Source organism: Charadrius vociferus, unplaced genomic scaffold (assembly GCF_000708025.1).
Source record: "Charadrius vociferus isolate BGI_N301 unplaced genomic scaffold, ASM70802v2 scaffold484, whole genome shotgun sequence".
Taxonomy (NCBI): domain Eukaryota; kingdom Metazoa; phylum Chordata; class Aves; order Charadriiformes; family Charadriidae; genus Charadrius; species Charadrius vociferus.
The window spans coordinates 1388104-1402208 of NW_009648074.1; the positions used below are offsets into that span (position 1 = coordinate 1388104).

Here is a 14105-nt window from a genome sequence, read left to right on the forward strand (position 1 = left end):
CCTGAGCTTTTATTAAGTTGCTGCTTTCTACAGATTTACGAGTTCGTGGGTTAAAAATAGGTTTGTTAATAAATTCATCTGGAGTGCGTGCTTAGCAGAGTAGATGCTGCTGACAATAAAACAAGATAGATTTGTTTGCAAGTTTAACTGCTTTGAGAAGGGAACAAAGAGCAGCTCAAAAGGCACATCAAGATAAATTTAACTCAGGTTAAATATTTTTGTGATCTTACAGCTAAAGCATTTGAATCCTGACATTCTCATCAGTATTATGAAAAGCTCTGTTAATAATGAATAAGATTTCTAAGAATTACAGATCTTATTTTAAATGTAGCCAGCTTCCATTTGGGCTCATTCCCCCAAGGAGGAGCTCCCTGAAAAATGTCTAATATTGATGAATAATGAGCTTTTGTTCACTAATGCACCTGCATGTTGCAGGTGAGGGGGCTGACAGTTGAGGAGGTGAAAAGGGAGGTTATTTATCGGGCGACTCATCAGCTCTTGAGCAAAATGAGCGGGGTCACAGAATCCCAACCACACGAAGTACAAAAGGACGCCATCTCTGAATCCTGATTCAATTCTTTCTCCGTTTTATTAAAAGGACAAATTAGGCAGAAAACAAATGTGTGCGTGTGACATGATCCGTGGTCGATGTCAGGGCTGAGAAACGGCGAAGTCATGAACCAACAGTTCTGCCTTCTCCCAGTTTGGCCACTGGGGCATCAAGGGTTGGGTTTGACACCAAAATGTGGCCCTTAAATACGGGATGGATAATGGGTCAGCTACGGGTGGTTGTTATGTTACTGGGGAAAAAAAAGGAGAAAGAAGAGTGTTTAAAGCTGAAGGAAGCGGCACAGAACAGATGTTATATTCGAACTGTGAAATTTGCTTTGGTTTATGGTCCATCCTGGTAGATGGAAGGAAAATTGAGTGAAAAATTAGAAAGAATAAACTGAAAAGACAGATCAGAAGACAGCGAGGGGAAAATTCAGTGTTGTCAACTCCCACGGTGTTATTTTGGATACTGCGATAAGAGACTTCTCTAATGTTTTAGCTGTTGATGGCGTGAGATTAGATGGGACTCTCAGCTTTTATTTTAAAAGCAGCAAGATTTTAACTTTCAGAGTTATGAAAAGCCTCACAATGATCCAAGCTTGCCCCCAAAGTTACTGCCAAGTATACAAATAACTTCTCTCCCCTTGTGCACACCCCCCCCCACATGCCACCTTTCTGCTTTCTTGTTTAAATCTTATAATTTTAAAACCAGTTTCAAGACTGGTGAACTTAAAAAAAGAAGAAAAATTGTCCTTACTGATGCCAAAGAAGGAAACAATGGTGAACTGATGTTGACGAGACGGGCAAAAATATCCAAAATGGTAAAAGGAGGACAATGCAGAGGGGGCACTGCGAGAAGAAGGTGATGGGAGTTATGTAGGGTTAAAGGGACGTGTGTGTGTGTGCAGAACCTGCAGTTCTTCCTCTGAGACTTCAGCAGCCCCACGGTTAAAGTCCCGTGGTGACCTGTGGCTGCGGCGTGCCGCGAGGTGTGGGTTGGGAGAGGGGGAAGTGCAGCACAGGGGGTCGGGTCGGGCAGGGAAAGGAGCCTGCAGCTCACGGCCCCGTCGGCGGTTTGGTAAGCCCTTCTCCAGAATTGACGCATCACTGCCGCAGAGGTGGTGCTCCAGATGTGCTCATCTGGGTTTGTAAGAGGGATATGTTTAAATAATAGTACTTAGGAGCAAGTGGGGGTTTTTTTATGATATATTAGACTTGGAACCTTTTTAACAGATTTCTCTAACATTTACAATAGCGAACTGTGCTTAAAAACATTCCTTGCTTCATTTCTGCAAGTGATAAACTGAAGTTTATAAACTAAAGCTTTGCTGATGCGTTCCGTCTCGGGAGCAGGGTGTTTGCAGGGAGTTGTGCTCTGGTGGGAGCGTCTCGCGCTGTTGAAATGCTGTTTTACCCAGGCCGTACATTTCTAGTCCGAGCAGCTCACAGGTACGAGCCCTTGGAGGCGTTCATGCCATTCTTCATCCCTCTTGTCAGCCGGTGCAGCAGGGAATTCAGATTGAGAACAGAACGAACATAGGGTCAGCATGATGCTACCGTCAAGGTATTTTTCATTATGTTTCAAGACCTTTTGTGTGCTTACCGTGATTTATAATACCTCGAGGCTTGAAACAGAAATGGGTTTACCTGTTTAATCTCTGTCTTTTTACAGGATTGTTTATATGAATTAAGACAGTGATTTATTTATTTTTTTCCCCTCCTCTATTTGAGACCAGTGTTTCAAGAGAAGTTAGACATGCAGAGAGCGGTGTGGATTTTGACCTCAAGCCTTGAGCAGGGCAGACTTAACACTTTGGGTTTGGGTTTTTTTTTTTTGGCGTGGAGAGGCCTTAAACTCACTGGCTGATGGTGTCCAGCAGAGAATAGCGTTCTTCTAAAAGCACCGAGCACTCCAGGGGCTGTTGGGGCGCAGGTTGCACGCGAGTGCCCGAGGCTGCCGCCTGCCCTCGGGAGAGGTTTGGGCTTACGCTTTCTGCCTGCCAAATTTTTCTGTTTGGCAGCCGAGCTCCCTGGAGCGGTCTGGGGCAACACGGCTATATTTAGGTGTATCCTTCTGTGCCTGAGTTTATGAAGGCTTATGTAGATTAGGGTAAAAAATTTATTTTACTCCTTGCCAACTCGTACGTGTCAGCTAGGACATCTCTCGTGCGATAAGGCAAGTCGTGTTTTACCGAGTTACTGGAGATGAGAGAAACCAGGTTAACTTGCAGAGTTTGCACAAGTGTTTTGTGTACCTAATTTCAGTGCAACATCTGATACTTTGCTGCAGTTATTTCTTTAAAGCAACAAAATCCCTCTTTCCTATTTGAGACATTATAAATCTTTACATATCCTTAATGTTACAGCTGTCGGTCATCGTACAGTGGTAACTCTAGAGCACGGCTTTCTCCGGCAGCTCCATCGGGAAGGTGAACAGAAAGGTTGACGTTTTCCAGGCATGATCTCTGCCTCGGGGAGAACGGGATGGGACAGTAAAAACCCCCTCGCGTGTTTGAGCGGAGACAGGTAGAGTCGAAAGCCTCCCGCCCTAGGGCACAGGCCAGCCTGCAACTACATGAGAAATAATATTTGCTCTCCTGTAAATACCCGAAACTCTCCGAGCAGCATAGCACTGGCTGCAGGGACATCCACGGCGCTGTCTGGGATGAACTGCTGCATTCACACAGTTCTGTTGGGGTTTTTTTCCTCAAAGAAATAAAAATATTTTAAAACATGTTATTTGCAAAAACTTCCAATCAGAATGTTTCACCAAGGGAAACGAGCCAAGTTTGAAAATGAAAGCTTGACGTAGGCACGTCCTCTGCCAAGGCAAACGCAGGGGTAAAGCGTGAGCGCTAAAAGCAAGGTGGGATTGTGGAATGACTCCGGCATCTGGAGCGGGTCCCCTCCCGGCATCCCAGGCCACGCGTCTTCCAAGACGCCCAGGCTGTGCTGCTCCTCGCTGCTGCAGGTGGTGCTGGTACAAATCCCAGGGATACCTAATTAACCAATTAATTGGTGGTGTTGAAACCTTGTAGGAAGCGATTCGGCGAATCTCTGAGGCACTTGGGGCTGTTCAGTCTGGAGAAGAGAAGACTGAGGGGGATCTCCTCAACGCTTCTCAATCCCCAAAGGGAGGGTGCCGGGGGGATGGGAACAGTCTGTGTCCAGTGGTGCCCCGTGACAGGACAAGAGGGAACGGGCACAAAGGTGACCATGGGCAGTTCCATCTGAAGCTGAGGAGGGCCTTCTCTGCTGTGAGGGCGGCAGAGCAGTGGCACAGGCTGCCCAGAGAGGTGGGGGAGTCTCCCCCTCTGGAGCCATCCCAAACCCGCCTGGACGCCGTCCTGTGCCACTGCTGGAGGTGCCCCTGCTCTGGCGGGGGGTGGGATGGGGGAGCTCCAGAGGGACCTTCCAGCCCCCACCAGTCTGGGACGCTGTGATTCTGTGAATCCGCGGAGAAAGGCGCAGAGGGGATTGCAGAGAGGCGCACGATGTCCGTGTCCCCTCGTTCCAGGGGCTCTCCATGTAATTATTCATTAAGGTGTTTTACAGCACTCAGATGTTTTACATGCCTCAAATTCTGTCTGTGTTGATATTAAATAGTGTGAGACTGGGCCAGCTGAGACTGGAGATACATACGTATATATATAAAAATAAAAAATATATACACATGTATATTAATATGGTATTACTGTAGTGCTATAGAGAACCTCAGATATTTCTGCAGGGCTGTTGGGTTCCGCGTGCTCAGTGGGTGACTCCGTGGCTGCTCCCGTCTTACTCCGTCCCCAGCAACACTCCTCTCTGTGCCTCCTCGAGGCAGCGATGTCTCTTCTCCACCTGACAGCCACCGGCATGCGCCGTGGTCCATGCGATCGCAGCCCACCGGCTCCGGGGTAGCGAGGCCCAGGCACTGCCACGTTCTGCTTCTTCTCACTGCTGTTGTTTCTGGCCGGGTTCATCAGGTAAAAGAGCCTCACTTAAAAAAGCATGTTCTCTCTCACGGCGTCTCTGCAGCCCTTCTCGCATCCCAGCGTGCTCCTGTCGGGGCAGCCCCAGCTTAACGTGTCCCATCACGTACCAGTGTGCTGGCTATCGTCTGTTAGAGACTCTGGGTTGAAAGATCTGCCTCTCAGCAGGTGGCTCAAGGCAAAAATTCCTGCTCTTTGATGGATTGGAGGTCATCGGTTTATCTTCCCCAAATTTAGAGTTGAGAGGTTGCATTTTTGTGAGCTTTTGGTTAATTAGGTATCCCTGGGTTTAAAAATCATAGAATTATAGAATGGTTTGGGTTGGAAAGGACCTTTCAAGATCATCTACTTCCAACTTGCATGCTGTGAGCAGGGATACCTTCCAGTACTACATTAGATTGCTCAAAGCCTCGTCCAAACTGACCTTGAACCCTTCCACAACTTCTCTGGGCAATCTGAGTCACACCACCCTCGCTGCAAAGAATTCATGGGACCCATAAGATATTGTCTGATAGTGTCTGAAGGACCACTTGTTTCTTTTTTAAACCTTGTATTAAGAAAGCGTTAATCCTGTCATCTCCATCAGTGTGCCAGTTCCACTGTCGTTGTCCGGTTTCCCCTGGCAGGGATGCTGTGAGCCCCCTCGGGGACGGGGCTCTCCTTCTCCCGAGGCTGTGACACCCCTCACCCTGCGAACCCCTGGAGGTGTCCTGCCAGCTGAGATGTTTCCTTCATGAAGACCTCAGACACGGGGTTTCTCGCGCGTGGGTGAAGCCGAGCCCGGGAGCGCTCCTGCAGCCCCGTTTAGCACTGACACGGTTCGAACAATGTCGGGTATTAAGTGGGGTCTGGGGGCACTTTTTGCCATGGGCACCTCTTTTCCGTGGGCCATGGGCTGGGTCAGCCCGAGTCGTGGTTGTGAATTGCAGAGCAGAGAGCTCACAGGATGAGCACAGAATACTTGTGTTATGGTTTAGAGGTTCTATCTCACCAAAGTAGTAATATATCAGAAGGAGTCTTAATTGGAGAGTCAGTTTCCAGTGTCGTGTGACATTCTGGTGCTCTCCTGCGTTCCATGGATACCGGAGTCCGCTTGCCGATGGAAGTGCGCACACCCATGTCGTCATGTTAGTTTGGAGCTGCTGTTGCCCGTTCCAGTCGGCTTCTCTGCATCTGGATTAAGGCCCAGAATATTTTTAACGCGTAGATATAATTTAGATATATCAATGACGCAACAGGAGTCCTGTTGTGGCTGTGAGTAGGATTCATCCCGAGGGTGGGTCTTCATTCTCCAGACAACCCTCTAAAGAGATTACTGCTGCAAAGCACCGTTCATCCCCTGTGGGGGCCGGGGCAGGAGGCGATGGGGAGGTGGACTCACGCACCCGAACTGTACGAGCACAGACCCAGTCCTGAAATACCCTCTGCAGCCCTGGTATGAATATGACAAACTTGCAGAAATAATGTTATTTTGCAGATTTCCTTCTGGTTGAGGGTATTGATGGACTTGGTCCTACTGGGGACGGAGAGAAGTTCTTTCTGCCCAAGGAACAGGAGTAAGAATAGGAATAGAATCATAGAATGGTTTCGGTTGGAAAGGACCTTGAAGATCATCAAGTTCCAACCCCCCTGCCATGGGCAGGGACAGGAATAGGAATGGGAATAGGAATGGGAATAGGAATAGGAATGGGAATGGGAATGGAATAGAACGGAGTAGAGTAGAATGGAATGGAGTGGAGCAGAATGGAGTAGAACAGAATAGAATAGAGCAGAGCAGAACAGAATTTTTTCATTTGGGAGGGACCTATGATGATCATCTGCTCCAACTGCTTGACCACTACAGGGCTGACCAAAGCTTTGCACTTTCTTTGTGTACAAGCATTACCAGCTTTTTAGCCCTGAGCGTCACACTGCATCAACCTCAGTCGGTGCAGATAATGTGAATTTTCTGGAATTGGATGTCGCTTTCTCAAATTTTGACTGTGAAGTTGTGAGTTCTGAGCGAGTCCCTGGGTTGTGCCATCGGGAGGCTTTAGTTCCCCCCGGAGACGTGCTCTGCCCATCGGATCGTGTTGCTGGCTCGTAGCTAGCCTTACGCTATTGCCTTTTAAATAAAGTCAAAATTGGTTTGGTTTAAAATAGCTCATAGACGAGATTAAGTCCACAGAGCAATCGCTTCCAGCCTGTGTAGCAGCACTTATATCATCCAGGGCTGTTCAAAAGGTAAATTAATCCACAGGGAACAATCCTAAATACCTGATTCAATGAAGAGTTTGCACATAAAACAGCTTTAGTGTAAAACAGTGAAAATTATGTTTAAAATGAACACAAATTGACGATTAGAAAAGGGACCAGCAGGATTTATTAGCTCTTTTTTCTTTTTTTGTTGCTTCATTTAGAGAAAACTTATTTTGACACATAGTTATTTTGTTATTCCTCATTTTGATGTATTGGAAGAAGACTGATTTTAGCCGCTGATGTGTTTCTACAAAGGTTAATTAGATGTACTGAGATAGTTTTTTAAAATTAATGGATTTTAATGGATCAATGGATTATTTTTTTCGGTAAACAGACAAGGTAGTACGCCTAGCGCTGCAGCCCCAGACTTTGAAATGGAGATTTTCTAGAAAACCATTTCAAACATATTTCTTAATATTAAACAATTTGAGGGAGCAAGAGAAATCCGTGAACATCTGTTTCTTGTTTTCATAGTATTTTCCTACGCTAAAGTGTAAATGTGTTTACCGGACAGCAATCCTGTGTTTAAGTGCCAAGAGGCAGATACTGATTCTTAGCAGTTGCGTGTGTTGGCTTTAAATTTCAAAATATGTTACAAAGAATTAAAATTTGGAACACTTGCTGAGATATGAAGATATTGGTCCCACTGCATAGACAGGAAGCCCAAAACTGAGGAATAAAACGATAGAAATAGGGGTAGGAGTGAAGGCTGCATGGAGTTGTTGGGTTGGGTAAAGGACAGGCGCAGTAAGAATCACAGGTCTTGATTTGTTTATTTTTTTAATGATCATTTTGTGACTTTAGGTGTAAGCAGTTAATTCTAGTGCCTATTATAACGTCATTTAACAGGTATAATTAAGCCAGATTAGTCCTTGGACGTTGAAGTTCATGGTTTTGCACTGGGGGCAGAGGCCAGGGGTCCGCCTGGCACCTGGGTCCGCAGCGCCCGCCGGAGCCCCTGATCGTGTCATGTCTGTGCCGGCATTTCTGAGAATTTAAATGGAACGCCTCATGTTAGGCAGCGAATTATTCCTGTACTCAGCATGTAAACAACTGGCTAAAATACCTACTTCTGTGCTTCTGGATGCATTTAGAAAACCGAACGAAATAGCCCTCACCCATTCGCAGTTAGACTGCATCTTCCTTTAGGTGCTCTTTGGCTGGAACTTCTTTTCGAGGCTGCTTACTCTTAAAACTTGGCAGAGAAAAAGCTTTAACCTGAAAGCCTGTGAGTTTGTGGAGTAATTTGCTCTTTTATGTTTATCAATATAAAAATAAACGTTGTGCTGTTTGTTAACGAGGCAGCGTCGCCCTCGGTTGGGGAATGGGCTGTGGTGAAGGCGAGGGGACTGCCCTGCCGAGGCCGTCGGGGGGATTGGTGATGCAAAGAAGAAGCAGCAGCTCCACACGGTTCTGTCCAGGGACAGATGGCCCAGAAATTAGCAGAGAATTTGCACTGGGAAAGGTATTTACCACATGAAAACGACGGATTTCAGTGGATTTAGCAAGTAGATCTGCAAGCACAGGGAACGTCCGTGGCTTCAGGATATTCAGGGTCGAGCTGAATTTCGGGGTTTTGAATAGCAGTGGAAATGAGTGTGATTGGGGAGACGAGAGGATAGTGAGCTCTGGTTTCCAATCTGTCTTTCTTTTATTTTCTCTTCTTTCTTGTTAGCCGCCCCCCAAAGTTAGGGAGTGGGCGAGTTTGACACACTCAGATAAGCTGCTATGGGCATTGGGACCTTGGGACCGTCTCACAATACCTAAGGGGTCTGATTATGACCTTGAACGAATTGGTGGGAGGCTAAAGATGAAAGGAAGGTCAACAGCCCAAAGGGAGTTACAGCCAGGGGATAATTGCATCAGAATCCAGAAGAGAGAAGATGTTAGCGGTGGGGCTCAGTGTAATATTGTCACTTCCCAATGGGAAAGTCAATACGGCAACAATCCCGATCTGGAAAATGAAATAATATAGGGGAAAATGTGTGGATTACAGTTAAAGCTTCATAAAAACCTGCTGTCGGTCAAAGGAGAGATTGGGTTCCGTTCCTGAACCGAGCTGATCCACGAGAGCGGTTGTCGTGCGCGTTGAGTGGGGGCTGTCTGTGCCTGCGGTGTTTCGGTGTCAACGTTGCAAAGTGATAAACTTCTGCAAACGTTCCCTGAAACTACGTAACTATGATGCAAATTAAAAGACATGGGGAGCGCCGCAAATGTTTTTTCCTTAATAATTTCTGCTCTTTCTGGAATTGTGTATACGAATACAATGCAGCACATGATTTTTAATACTCTCTGTGATTACAAATGGCTTTTAAGAGTATGAGCCAAAACATTATAGCCTAAATGTTCTTTTAGAAGTAGTAAGCAGAAACAGTATCATTAAACTAAATTCCGTAATCTCTGATTTATGTGAATGTGGAAAACATGATGAGCATCATTTTTGGCTCTTGCATTGCACGAGTCGGGGTAGAGCAGCGTGTGTGCAAGCAATTCTTTCTTTGTTACTCATTTTGTTTATAATTTCTGCCTTCAAGCTACTTTGACAAGCTACTCGGAAAACGTGGAACGCACTAAATATGGAGGGGAAAGCAGTAAAGACCTTGGATCTGGAGGAAACCTGAAACCTTGGCAGTCCCAGAAATCCAGCATGGACTCCTGCCTGTACCGCGTGGATGAGAACATGACGGCTTCCACCTACAGCCTCAACAAAATCCCGGAGAGGAACCTGGAGACGGTCTTGTCCCAGTCCGTGCAGTCTATTCCTCTCTACCTTATGCCACGGCCAAATTCAGTAGCAGGTAAGGAATGAACATTTTTCCCTTTAGGTGAGAGGGAGACACAGTAGATGCATGTCACAGCCTTTGTCGTCTTCTCATTAACCGAAGAGAAATCTCCTTTCTGTAGTCATCATCATTAAGTGTGACAAAGATTGTCTTTTCATTTGACTTACTGCTTCTAAATGGAAAATTCCTGTGGGGAAAACTGGTTCTGGTGATGTTTAACGGTTATTTCAGCAGTCTGTGGTTGCTTTTTTATAAAAATGTACAACTGTAAGATTATTGGAGAACACATTTAAAAAAGAATATTATTCGCTATCATTACAATGCAAATAATCTTGAGTTTAAAGTACCACATAATTCCAAGACATTGTAGCCATTGCTACTGTTTCAAAGGATTCATTATAACTAAAATTGACTGTCTGATCTTCCCTGGAGATCTTAAGAACTTTGGAGTCAAGAGAATTACGTTACTTTCTCTCAACAGAGAAGTTGTTATGGATCCCATTGCTCTTGGTGGACTTCTCCCTGCACGTCTTAGTGCCCACACTTGCACACACTGGTTTGGCTTTCGCAGCGACTGGGGTTTGCTAATGACGAAATGTTTTGTTTCGGCATAACATCACCATTTTCTTCATTAAATTTCATGTCAGCTGTTTGAAAGATTCCTAAATGATGCTGGGCCATATCTTACCTGTGTCTTTTAACAGCAACCTGCTAAGGTTCCCCCTGAAGTTGGTAACAGCAGGACAGAATCAGAGTTGTAAGATGGTTTGCATTGGAAGGGACCTTGAAGATCACCCAGTGCCACCCCCTGCCCTGGGCAGGGACACCTCCCACCAGCCCAGGTTGCTCCAAGCCCCGTCCAACCTGGTCTTGAACACCTCCAGGGATGGGGCAGCCACAGCTTCTCGGGGCAACCTGCCCCAGGGGCTCACCACCTCACAGGGAAGAACTTCTTCCCAATATCTCATCTAAATCTCCCCTCTTCCAGTTTGAAGCCATTCCCCCTCGTCCCATCACTCCATGCCCTTGTGAAAAGTCCCTCCCCAGCTCTCCTGGAGCCCCTTTAGGCACTGGAAGGGGCTCTGAGCTCTCCCCTTTTCCGCCTTCTCTTCTCCAGGCTGAACCCCCCCAACTCTCCCAGCCTGTCCTCCCAGCAGAGGGGCTCCAGCCCTCCCCGCAGCTCTGGCCCCGCTCCAGCAGGGCCATGTCTTTCCTATGTTGGGGGCTCCAGAGCTAAGACAGAAACAAGAGATAGGATTAAAAATATTAAAGCTTTGCTGAAAAGCTGCTTGCCTGGAATTATTCTCCTTTGCTTTGCTGCCCTGTATTTTTTTCTGGCTGGGTAACTTCTCTGGGGTTAAGCGTTCTGCTGCGGTGGTTTGTATGTCCGTCTGTACGGACACACGAAGAAACACGGTCTTTGTCTCTTTGTAGAGCCCCGCAGGACTCTCCTGCTGGCTGGCAGCAGGGCTGCTGCTCCAGAAAGCGCGGGCGGCACAGAGCCAGGGATAGTGTCTGTTCAAGCAGCGTCTCTCCACAGCCCGGGCTGCGTTGCATAACTAGATTAGATATCCTTTTTAATCCCACTTTGGAGAGTCACAGGCCTAAAAGCGATGTAGAAATGAGATTTGGTAGATGCTAAAATGTGGGCACACTAAGCACAGAGGTACACCACATGTGCTACTTACGGCTGAAAGACGACAAGCCTGGGATTTCAGAATGGAAAGGGGGTGGAAAAAACGGGAAACTCCACTTGCGCGGCCTCGTTACTTTAGGCTCATTTCTCCTAAATGCATCGACACCTTCCGAAAAAACCAGGGCAGGCCTGGTACCATAGATTTAAATGTGTGTGTATTGGTGTAATTGACTCTGGCAGTCGTCAGCTCGCCTCATGCCTTTAGAGGCAAACACTGTTTGAAGAGAAAACTGTCCAACAAGGTTCAGGAACACCTTATCCTTCTGGCTGGGTTTGTTTAGTGGGGTTTTTGCTCTTTTTAAGTAGTATGTCAGCTAACACAGGTCATATCCCAGGATAAATCGCGGTGGTAGTAACTATGGACAAGAATACAAGATTTGGCTTGACCTTTTATCATCGAATGATGGCATTTTATCTCCTATGAGTTTGTGGCACCAGAAAATTATGTTTTCTAGATAACAGGTTTGTATGGTTTTTTTCCCCAGATGGCTTAACCTCGTTAGCCGTGTACTTGAATGATGGGAGAGGGAACCCAGATGTATGTCATGGCTGACTTAAGCCGTTGCCCAAAGAGTTGATCCTGTGCTGTCTGTCACTCCACGTCCTTGCACCAGCGCTACACGTTGAGTAGCCCGTTGATGAACCAGATCAGTGGACAAATCCAACTGAAAATTAACCCTCCGGAAAATACATATATTAATTTTGAGCCACAAATTCATTAGTGTGGAGGGAGTGGAGCAGAAAGCTGCCTTTCTTTTAGTGGTATTCCTCATTTTAAGGTAATCGTGAAACCACAGCTTTGCTAAAACAGACTGTCCTTGTCTTTTTTTTCAAATGCAGTTGAATTTATATACAAACAGTCTATTCTTGGGAACCAAAGCATGGCAGCACTTACACCTTGTGCCTTTTTTTTTTCTTTTTTTCTTTTTTTTTTTTTTTAAGAGTCTTCCTTGAATCTCTTCCAAAATGGCACAAAAATGTTCATTCTTACAGCAGGCTTGCAAACAGCAATCGCTGTCGTGTAGTGCATCCCTTCGCTCACCCAGCGGCTCACAACTGGGAGCAGTTCTCCCAACACCTACTGATCTCGTCTTGCACTTCGTTGCATAATATTTCTTCAGAAACAGTTAAAAGCACTTTTTTGGGGGGAAAGACTTTCTCTTGAAAAAAAACCAAACAAAACCCCAACCAACACGGCAGGCTCTTGTGTGCCGTAAAATGCCAAAGTGGGTGTTAGATTTGGTAGAGCACGTCTGGGTCTTGGCAGATCGCTGAGATTCATGGGTTACCGTGTTGTGAGAGGAGGGTGTTTTTTTTTTTTTAAAAGCTCAGTTGTGGGAGCAGCGAGAGCCCATCTTTCACATCGGCTCGGTGGGAGCACGTCATGTGAGCGACACCGAGAGAGTTACAGCACGGAGCGTAGACATCGTTGGGCAATTTTATGGTGTTAAGTCCGAAGGAGCCGCGGAGGGCAGCGCTGTTTGCCCGGGCAGCGAGCATCGCAAAACCCCGACTCGCAAGAGAATGGGGAGCTGTGCTGCAGAAGGGTCGGCGCAAATTGTCCTTCTTGCAGTAGCAGGAGAACTTAAAGGTCTCCGGGTCACACGTAACTTACGGAGAACAAATTCCTCACAGCTTGGCTGCGAGGTAAAGTGCTAATCATAAATTCAAAGAAAATTGAGCAGAATGTGAGCGTAGGCTCTCTGCACTAATACTGTGTTTGAGGGGGGAAAAAAACCCTTAAGGAAATGCAGGGAACAGAGCTGCTGGTTCTTTTCTCCTAATATCCCACGTGAAGAGCTCTCAGGTATATTTAAATTAGTGCCACCGCACTTCAGAGCGTCCCTTGAGAGTCGGCGGGGGCCGCTCGGGCACTCACTCCATTCCACCTTCACATTCATCAAGCCGGTTCAAAGCTGAAAATGCAATTCAGCTCCTGAAATTGGTTTCGTGCACCGTTTGCGGACTGTCTTCACAAATGCAGAGAGGAGCTCAGCCTGGCTCCGTGTTGTCTTTTTTGTCTTTTGATATAGAAAAAGTATTTTTGATCTCCGTAGGGAATCTTTTAAAGATCTTCTTATGGAGTTTCCATTTCTCTGGCCCTTTTTTTTCTCGCAGGTTGGGGGAGCTGAATATTCTTTCAGTATTTTTTAGTTATGTTTCTCTGGAATTGCAAGGTTTTTTTTATCAATCTGAAGATTTTTTGATATTTTTTAGATTATACTATTTCTGCCATTTTACGTATAAAGTCCCTATCAATTCAAAAAGAGAAGTGGTTCCCTCAATGCGTTCTTCTTATCTCTGCGGAGAATGTCTGTTGCCACAGCTCCGCCTGAGAAATTCAGATTTTCATCAGCTAAATTGCATAAAACCAGCTGGAATGAAACGGCTGTGTAGTTTTCATCTTGGAAACTGAAACATACCCCACTCCAGGTAGACACAAGGAACGTCAGCCCTTCGTGGATATCGGCCTCGGTTTCTCATAGTCTCTTGGAGTTGGGGAAGATTTAACGAAGATTTTTAACGTCATGCATTTAGTAGCTTAGAATTTTACCAATGTTGCGCTGCTTGAATTCAGAGTTTTAAGGTCAGATGGCTGAATTTTCTGAAAAGCTTTAGCATAACTGTTCGGCCACGTTGGACATGAAAATAAGGGGGAAAATGCAGCGTTTTGCTGGAGGTAAATTCCTGTACTGGCTCCGTGTGAGAGGTGCCAGCGCCTCCGGCTTCGCTGGGCACAGCTGGGTTTCCTTGGTGTTACGCTGCTTTTGTTAAACCCTTCTTGAGGCTCTAAATTGGAGTAAATGCTTGTAGTCTTACTGACCTCACTGATTGAGACAACTTCATTTACATGATGATGGT

At 46.1% G+C, this 14105-nt stretch overlaps 1 protein-coding gene across 1 annotated transcript in view; it reads left to right on the forward strand.

Annotated features, from left to right (window-relative positions):
- TANC2 (tetratricopeptide repeat, ankyrin repeat and coiled-coil containing 2) overlaps positions 1–14105 on the forward strand; it is a 218381-nt gene that overhangs the window by 117952 nt on the left and 86324 nt on the right. The window contains exon 7 of the mRNA XM_009883856.1: positions 9299–9562. Coding sequence (XP_009882158.1) covers positions 9299–9562 — 264 coding nt within the window. The remainder of the gene's footprint in view (positions 1–9298; positions 9563–14105) is intronic.